Here is a 10,290-nt window from a genome sequence, read left to right as displayed (position 1 = left end):
AAGTCTATGTGAAAAGAAAAAAACTTTTTTTCTTTTACCTACACACATACCTAAACAATAATGATAGTTGCAGAATTACTAAACACTTATTTTCAGGAACTTTATCACAGGTCTGGGTTACGCTGGTAGATATATATCACTATAGTTACAAGGACAGGATTTAAGCTGTGGTAAACTGTGTACCATTAAAAGGTGTTCTTTTAAGCTTACATAAAAGCAATGAAGCAATGATGTGCTACAGTCAGCTAGTACTAGCTTTCTTAGCACCTCTTCCCAACTCTATGTTCAATGGTATCGTGTTGGGAGACTGGATTCTGCTACAGTAAAAGTACTTAAACCACAGAAATCGGCAACCACCACAAATCAGAGCTTTTTCCCAAAATGCTCATTATTAAATATTTACCAGCACATCACTACATACGAGTGGCTGGAACAAAACGAACTATCGCTGGATTGAATTATTTTTTCTAATAGCAAAAATACTAAATTAGATTCAATTTCTAAGCACTTTTTTTTCCACTTCATGATTATGAAAGCTGATTAGTAACAACACATGAATTTCTTTTCTTCCTCCTCCTATTTGTTTCTTGGAAAGGAGCTAACCCACACAAAACAGAAAAGGTTATTGGAGATGTAAGGGAGGCCATTTGTAAATTTCCTTTGGCATTTTATTAAATTCCCTCTAGGCTTCTTATACCAAACTGCTTTCTAACACTTAGATTTTTCCAGATAGTATAAGATTCTACTATAGATGCCTGAAATGCCAGAAAGTCAAAGAGAGGTACAATAGCAGAGTTACAGGTACACAGAGTGATCAGAAAACTAGCACTGGAAAAGAGATTACATAAAGCCACCACAATCTGTCTTTCTAAAGAAGAGCTGGTCCTGTACAATTGGCCTTTCCATTTTTTTTTTTGTATTTGTCAAAAAATGTCTTTTTCTTTTAGAGTGTTCCACTGCCTAGGAATATATTAGTACAAATACATGGATATAAAATAGAACCAAAGTACAACCTTCTCTAACCCCATCCCCAAAAGAAACCTGAAAAATTTAAAGATACTAAGACATCAATGGAAGGTAGAAAGAAAATCTTGAGAAAAGACTACATAAATTCATTCAAAGTGAGTTTTGCTATATTCAGTGCTTTTCTGTCAGGGGCAGGAGGGAGGTTACTGCTGAAAGTTAGGGATGGTTTGAGCAGGTGAGGGTTAACTATATTGATATATACAAAGTGCTTTGACAAGTGCCTAGTACCTACTGAGCATTTCAGAAGTTTTTATTATATTATTTAAAATCTAAACAAACGAGAAAGCAAAAAGAATTTAAGACAACAATAGCCACAAAACCCAATGAACCTACTTATATCTAGGTGCATACTTAGCCTAGAGATTTTAAGAATCTAAAAATTCCTGAAGATTATACAATTAATCATACAGAATTTACACCTTTCTTGTTACATGCTTGTATCTGAAATAATTTCTACATCTGCCCAAAGGCTGCCACTCACTTTGAAATCAAAGGTGTAATTGGTGTAAGGCATCAAGTTATTTTCATAGGCGCTCTTAAGTTGGAAGCCATGTGTGATTCTCCCTTCTGAGCTTCCATTCTTTCCATTGCAGCTGAAGTTCATAAGACACTCATTGTACCTTAGTTCCTTGAAGTCTTTATGGTTGTCAGCTACTCCTCCATTGCTTAAATATTCCACAACACCTGGTAGAATAAAGGAGAAAGAGACACTCCCATTTAGCATTTAGACCTTATACAAGGCTTCACAGCCAAGACTTGTTACCAGGTTAATCCACCAGGCTCAGAATGGTTTTCTTAGGTTCAGCCATATAAAACTACCTTTTGTCATTGTTTAAAAATAAAAAATCAAATGCCAGCCATTTCATACGATTCAATCAAATGAATCAAAGGATGTTTGCCTATTTCAGAACAAAATATATCAGGAACACTCAAAAGATATCCTTAGTTTTCTTGGTGGTTCTTCAGGCCAAAGATGATTTCCAGGACCTAGGATGGCATTCACCAGGAAGGCATTAACCCTAAATGTTTTCGGAAAATTATTCCAAACCACTATCTCTTTAGCATTTTCCCATTCTAAGCAACAACTTTGCAAATATATAAGTAGAGCATATTAATAAAAATTGTTTACAACAAAAACAGATTTTGCATCTTTAACATTTCAATGTCTAGTGTCAGCTAGACAATATCATTCTTTATTTTGAGCTACAGTGAGTTTTCTCAGTCTGACACTATAAAGAATATTATATGCCAGAAATATACCACTTGGCTAAAAATACAAGGCTGAAGAGAAGAATAGCATTCAGAAAAGTGCACTGCTTCCACTGAATTAGCAAACATGAAAACAGTATCAAAACCCTTATGATGATTAGTGCATTATTAGAGTCACCTTTCTATCTGTAATAAGGATTGATAGTAAGATATAATGAATGTGTGATAAGCACAATTATCAGTATTGTAAATAGCTCAGAAGGCACTATTATTTACCTAGTATTTGCTACATGCCAGGCACTGTTCTAAGTGCTTTATTCATGTAAATCTCACACAGAATTCTATGAAGTAGATAACATGATTCCTCCCTTGTTAAAAATGAAGAACTAGGCTGGGTGTGGTGGCTTACGCCTGTAAACTCCCAACACTTTCAGAGGCCGAGGTGGGTGCATCACCTGAGGTCAGGAGTTTGAGACCAGCCTGGCCAACATGGTTAAAGCCTGTCTCTACTAAAAATACAAAAATTAGCTGGGCGTGGTGGCATGCACCGGTAATCCCAGCTACTGGGAGGCTGAGGCAGGAGAATCGCTTGAACCCGGGAGGCAGAGGTTGCAGTGAGTCGAGACTGCACCATTGCATTCCAACCTAGGCAACAAGAGCGCAACTCTGTCTCAAAACAAAAAAATAAAAGGAAAAATGAGGAACTTAGTCACAGATTGCACAGTTCGTAAGGAGCAGAATCAGGATCCAACCATGACAGTCTGGCACCAAAGTCATTTCACTGCGTTGTGTTGCCAAATGCCAGTTAACTGGCTTTAACAAATCAAATACAATGGGAGAAAAACTTGCACTTGAGAGTAATTCAACTTAAGAAAGGAACATGTGGTTAAAGTGCCAATCAGGCTGGGGTTAAAGACAGATATTTATTAACAATGATTTCAGCATTATTTGCTAAGAAGAAAAAGATGTTCAAGTTCAGTGACTTTTTTAATATTCCAAGTGGAGGCATTTAGGTTATCTTATAGTAACCTTATTGTTACTTACTTTAAATAACTTAAAATAGCCTAGTAGTGATAATATACAAAATTTAACATATGCTTTGGTATTAGCAAAACAGTAATAGTTTAATGTTTTCTATTTGATACCTAAAATGCAGAAATTATTTTTATAAAAAGTAAAATGATATAAGTTCAGACATAAAGTAGTTTAGAGGAGCTCAAGAAGTAATATGAAGCCCTACGATAATTTTAATCATTCTTCTGTACCTACTAACAGTATCTAAATATCACTTAATGAATTCACTTAAAAGTTGCTAATATTATTAAACTAGATAGCTACCTGTAATGAGTATTTTCTGGCTGCCCCTTCAGATCACCCTTCTGCAGTACACTCTGTGCCTCAGGAAGCTGATCTTTATTGCATCAACTGCAAATCCCTCCCCCCTCTAACTTCTGGTTGGATTTGATCAATGGGCAGCCTGGCAGGAGATCAGAGGACAGAAGCAGAGTGAGGTAAGAATATATATTCCCCTGGCACCCTTCTTGTTGGTCTGCCAGGGATTGACTGCTTCATGCAATTCAAAGCCATCACTCCTATTATGTGTCCCTTTCCTACAACTGTATTTTTTCCAAGTTCTGATGACAGACAGCTCCCACTACTTTCCCTTTTAGGTAGAGGAGTGGTAAAGAGATCTATTACTAAATCCCCTAGTGGCAGAGTACTGCATCATTTATTGCTTTGTTTCCCTTAAACCAGCCAACACCTTCGGAAATAGCTTCTTTATTAAACTCTCTTCTATTACTCTGTGTCCCATCCATGGGATTCTTCTGACACATTCCCTAATTTAGAAGAGAAATTATTTACTCAAAATTTAGGAGCCAGCTGGCCTCTGAACCCAAGAGTAAAAGTGAAATTGAAAGCAGTGAGGAAATGATGTTATAAATACCTGAATCTGGCAATGAGTTAAGATCTGCACATAGCACCAGCGGGATGGAATTAGGATCTGCAGTTGGGCTGCCAGGCCTACTAGAGGCTTTCTCCAGAATGTTTTTAACCTCTGAGACAAACATCATGGTCTGGATAAGCTTCACATCAGAATACTCTGGGTCCCAATGCATGTGGGCATTTGCCACTATAAGCAGCTGTTTGTCTGCAGCATGAATAGGCTTCATACCTAAATTTAAACATAACAAAAAGAAGACACAGTTATGCTTTATGTTTGAAGAAATGTGGCATCCTCAGGTTTTCTCAGTATGATCCATAGCTACTTCTTTACTCTTTTCCATGAATTTATAACTTCCCTTTTATCTGATAAAGTAATTCTTAGAAGTTAAAGGGCTGAGATTCTGGTAATCCTACTATGGGAGTTACTCTCCTAGATCAAGTTGGCAAACTGTAGTCCATGGGCTAAATCTGGCCCACAAATTTGGTACAGCCCTTTAAATATCTGTCATTTAAAAAGCACAATAATGTAGTAAGGCAGGTTTTCAGTTGAGTTACCTAAACCTCAATCTAAATTCTTACTACTGTCTAGTACTCATTCACCTTGCATTTCCCAAGCACAACACAGCACAACTGTGATAGGTCAGTAGTAAAAGGCAGTAAATTATATTAATCTATATAAGATAAAATAAGCAAGTGAGTTGCTACCTGAACAAATTCACACCATACACCCAAATAGCATTATTTTAAAAACCAGAATTATAGAGTAGTGTGCTATAAAAGTCTGGACACCTGGGTTTTAGACTTGGCTTTCTTACTAATTGTTTTATGTAGTCTTGGGTCAGTAATTTAACCAGATTCTTTCGGGAAATGAAATATTCAACTAGAGTATCTCTAAAGTTTTTTTTTTTATTCCTATAATTTTATGTTTTTTAATTCTGTTAAAATAAACATTAACATAGTACTTTCCAAAATGGTGGATGGAATACATTAAGATTTTTGAAAATTAAACATAGTTAACATTTACTGACAGATGTCCATAAAATATTCAAGATATAAAACTATTAATATACATACTCACATTCTGTATGTTAGTACCTCTATAGAGAAATCAACAAGAGCTATTCTAGAGTACGAATGACGGGAGGGATCTCTCACTTTTTACTTTACATACCTTTAAACCATTGGACTATCCGTAAACATACAAATTGAAATTTTTCTTTTATAATTTCTATAAAAGTATCTCAAATTTTCTATTGGAATATAAGCTTTGGGGAAAAGACCTAATTTTCTAAGTCTACTAGTTTGGTAAAGTTTCTTTCCAGTCTTACCAAGCTATAATTATCTTCAGTGTTGATATAACAAGGAACTGAAGTATCTGTTATATCTGACATAGTCACATTTAAAGCAATTTGATCATAAGATAAATACCTGTAGCCAAATCTTCTAAGCTATCTTCTTTTCCTAGAAGTTTTATAGTGTCACTTTTAGCTATAGATTAAGTATTCACAGTATTAAAAATTTTCCCCTTCAAGGGAACCATAAGCACTATATTACTAAATTCCCCTTCTAGGAGTACAATAGATATGTATTTCAGAACTTGAAAGTGTCTACTATTTAGAATTACTCTTCTGTAAATTAAAAGGGGAGTAAAACTACAAAAGAAATTCTCCACAATATCAGAAAAAAAAAAGTACCAAACTTTGGGAAGAATAAGATTGTAAAGGACATAAAAGTAGATAAAAAAGGAGGGGCTAAGAAAAGTAAAAAGTTCAAAATTTCACGATCAAAGATTATCTTTGATAATGAATAAACTGAAGTATGGTGAGAAAAGAAGGTCTGACATATATGCATGGTCTGAATAATTCAAATCAATACTCAAGGCAGAAATAATCTTTTCCTCTACAAAAAGTACAAGGGAAAAAAAGCCCTGACGTGGTCTCACTCCTTTCTTGCTTAAAATGTACTAATAAACAATGAAATGCTCAAAGGCAGGCAGTAGGAAGGATAAAAAAGGTCTGTTGTGTGTGAAGTACATAATGAGTTTCTGACTCTGAAGGAAGCTATAAATAATCTAAAATGCTAAAGAAAGTACCATGTAGATAAAAGATCCTGCTCTTACCCTGACAATGACTGAGATATAGCAAAGAAACTAGAGAAAATGTGCCAAGTCCTTAACCTGAAAGACAAAAGAATCACACTCAAGAAGCTAAAAATATGAATCAAAAAGAGGACTAAGTCATCATAATTTATAAATTCAGCCTAATCAAAATATTCCCTATTTCAAAGAACTGCTTGGGATTAATGGCATATTTAAAAGATTTTATTACATATATTATCTGGTAAGTAAAAAAGACTGTGCTAGACAGCACAGAATATCCCAACAAATATAAGATGCTTTACACAATGGTGCTATTTTCCTGCCCATCTCCCTTAACTTTCCTCAAAAGAAAATAACTTTGCAATAAATAACAGCAAAATTCTCTTCACTTGTTTTGAGATGAAAAACTTGGGATGGTGTTTATTTTTAGTAAGAATATTTTACACTGCACTCACCTGCTCCAAATAGTTCTTTGTGGACCTCTAATACCACAGCAACACCAATATTATCTTTTGTCATCACTCTGTTCAGCATAGCTTCGGATCCATCTGAATTAGCCATCGCCACTTGGTTAAATTCCACTGTATGCTTCTGCACCAATGTAAATCTAAAAGGTATATTATTATAATAACTTTAGGTACTTAGACTATCATGCTGAAAGACATTAAATGAAAGAAACATGACATTATGCATTGTCTCCCTTGTCATTTTCTAGCTGCAAGTGGCCATGTGATACAGTTCTGGCCACTAAGACACAAGAAGTCTGACTATTGTGAAAAGTTTCTCAGAGGCCCCACCTAACAAAGATGGCATATATTTCCCTTCATGCTTTTATATCTTGCCCCTTACAGCTAGTGCTCGGAGAAATAATAACCATCTTGTGACCATGAAATAAGAAGCAGGAAGGCAAAAGCCAACCTTCTAAAAATGGGGAAGCAGCTGAACCAGTTCTGGACTGCCTATTTCTGGAGTTCTTGTGTTAGAAAACCACCCTTCCCTCATTTAAGCCACTGCTAGAATCTTCTGGTATTTAAAAGTGCACACAATCTCAACTAAGTTAATTATGAAAAAATAAAAAGAATACAATCCACCTACCCTGTTTGTAGTTTTATTTCTACCACATCAAGGTATCTGTCAACAAAATGCAGGGGCACACCTTTATCTCAGCTAAGGAGTAACTGATTTTTCCATCTGGCTTTTACTAGAAAACTGCAATGGGGTATAAGTATTCTGAGAAACAGATTCTGCAAGATGAAGAAATGACTCTCTCTGTGATTACAGCTTCTGCACTAATAATATCTTCTTTCCTTCATTAATGCCAAATTATGAAGTATTACAGAGTTGTAGGATTTAATATAATTAGTTTAGTGCTGCCATTTAATCGCAGTGGGATCTTAGTCAAGTCCTTCAACCGTTTTCAGCCTAATTGTATTAATTTGTGAAATATTTATGAGTAATCAAACCCTACTAAATACATTACTTGCACTAGGTGTTCAGTGGTGAGAAGACATACTTAGTCTCATAACAGATCTCCTCCCCACTTTCAAGCTTTGAAAACAGAAACTAGTTTCTGTTTCTTCAAAAATATCGACTTACTATGCTACAGGATGCTATACTAAATGAAGTAATATTCCCTTCCCTGCTCCAATTCTGAATGTGTCAGATGGGCGGACAAGTGTAAAGGGTCAGTTTATGTGCCTATTTCTAACCCACAGTGCTTAAAGTGACTATAGTTTCTACCCTCTAAAGAGGTTATCTATAAGCTTAAATATGAAAGATGAAAGTTACTAAGGTGAAGAATAGGGTTAAGAGCATCCCAGGTAGAAGATGTGAAAGGTCCTGAGACAGCAAAAAGCTTTGCAAGTTCATGTGTTAGAAAAGAATGGAAGGGTATGAAATGATGCTGAAGAGGAGAGATAAAAGTTCTAAGCCAGGACATGATATCATTTGATTTACATTTTTTTAAGATTACTTTAGCTGCTCAATTAAAGAACTATTAACTAGGAGGCAGATTAGAAAGTTTGTGAGGTTATCTGAAAGAGAAATGATGGTGGCTTGAACAAAGGCAAGAGAAATCAAGAGGAGTGAGCTGATTCAAAATGTGTCCTATAGACAGGATTGACCATTGTCCATATCAGATTTCTTCAAACAATTTTAAGCTGTGGAATACCTTTTACAGTTTCTGGTGAGATTCCCACAGATAAAACAGATAAAAGCAGCACTATGTTAGAATAAATCAACCACTGAAAACAAGCAACCTATTTTGATGAATACAAAACTTTGAAATCAGAGGACAGAGATGATATAGTTTTACATTAGTCTCAGTATCCAATTAATTTTTGTATTTTGTTTTGATTACAGAGTATTAGTAAAAATCCTGATTCACACAGCTATAAATGGTAAATAACTGGCCCTATACTCAGAAAAAAGAAGCAGGCATGAAGAAATTTGATTCAGAGGTCTGCATCAAAAACAAGTCAACTAAGCAGCACTTTATGAACATGTTAATGATTTCTAAAATGTTAAAACTTGTATTTGAAACATGTGAGTGAACATGTTATTTTCAAATTACGGTTCAATTATTCATATTTAATTTTTGAGATATCTTCTAAATATTCACAGAACTTCTATGGTATACTTACAGGAACCTAGGATTCTGTATAAAAGTCTTAAAATCCTGTTAATTATAGTATTTTAGAACTGGAATAATTTTACTTCTACCAAAGCCAGGTCATTCTTTACGGGGTGGGGGTAGGGGAACACAGGACTCTAATTAAAAGAACTATCTTAACTAAAATTTGCTTTCCTGTATTCTCCCATTTTTTCCGTTACACCTAGATCTAGATCTTTTCTTTAAAAGAATATATATTAAATCTAATTTATCTTCCAAATGACACCACTTTAAATATCTGACAATAGATGTCAATGCTCTCCAACCCTCCATGTCTTCTCTGGAAAAGAAATGATCAGTTATTTATAAGATATGTGATGTTGTTCATCTGAACAATTTGTTTAAATTTGCTCAACAACTTTAAATTGAACTGACAACTGGGTCTGTCTTTTTGAAAAGTTCATTTGAACAACTCAAGTTTACCCAAAGGTGCAGTACCTATAACTGGGCATAAATGAACTACACCCTTCTTCATTTTTTAACTGTATTTTTGTTAATAAAGACTAAAACTTCACTTTGGGGACAGCCATATTAATTATAAGCCAAACATGAATTGATATATATCTGAAATGTTTTGATCTTTGTTTTTAAAACAAGTCTTGTCAGTCCTGTATTTATAGGTACTTCAAAACAAAAAAGTGGAAAAAATGATTAAATATGTTTATTGTAGAGATATGAGAACAAAGAAAACTAAGTCACTTATAACTCAATACTTCCATTTAAAAGTTAATATATTTCCACAGACTTTTCTCTACACACATACACACACACACATATTTTTACGCAATTAGAACAATACTATTCTATCAGGGACATTTCCTATAACATTTAACATTCTTCCAAATCAATTTTGATGACTGAATTATAGTCCACTATACAGATTCACCATAATTTATTTAACTTGTGTTGGACATTTAAGTTAACTTCTCACATATTTTAACTAATGCCGTAATGAACATTGTTACATATATTTTCTGCAGTCTCAGCTGATTCTTGTCCCTCCCTCTTTTATTCCTTCCATTAATAATCTAAGAGCAGCAATCATTACCTCAGTTAAGTATGACTTCATAAACTTCTGCTCATTAGTTCACGTGTTCAGATATTAAGTGCTCTGAAATTTCATCCTATTTTTTAATTTTTTACAGATATATAAGATAGTTGTACAAATTTAAGGGATATAATTCTATTTTCTATTGGACGTAATTCTATTTTCTAACAGATTAAATATCCCTGCCAGCTTTTGGACATTTAGAAATGTTATGAGCATGCATTCTCTTCTCTCAAAACAATTAAATTTCTCAATAGGACATTATAATAAAATAACAATAAAAAAAGTTACCAT

General features: G+C 34.4%; 1 protein-coding gene across 1 annotated transcript in view; it reads right to left on the bottom strand.

Moving 5' to 3' along the window:
- CNOT6L (CCR4-NOT transcription complex subunit 6 like) overlaps window positions 1-10,290 on the bottom strand; it is a 150,681-nt gene that overhangs the window by 11,381 nt on the left and 129,010 nt on the right. Inside the window, exons 12-14 of the mRNA XM_017876601.1 lie at window positions 6,733-6,884; window positions 4,181-4,408; window positions 1,508-1,710 (exon numbers count right to left, since the gene is read on the bottom strand). Coding sequence (XP_017732090.1) covers window positions 1,508-1,710; window positions 4,181-4,408; window positions 6,733-6,884 — 583 coding nt within the window. The remainder of the gene's footprint in view (window positions 1-1,507; window positions 1,711-4,180; window positions 4,409-6,732; window positions 6,885-10,290) is intronic.

Source organism: Rhinopithecus bieti, unplaced genomic scaffold (assembly GCF_001698545.2).
Source record: "Rhinopithecus bieti isolate Rb0 unplaced genomic scaffold, ASM169854v2 scaffold_8675, whole genome shotgun sequence".
Classification (NCBI taxonomy): domain Eukaryota; kingdom Metazoa; phylum Chordata; class Mammalia; order Primates; family Cercopithecidae; genus Rhinopithecus; species Rhinopithecus bieti.
The sequence above is the reverse complement of the archived record's forward strand: the minus strand, read 5'-3'. Positions and strand labels throughout refer to the sequence as shown.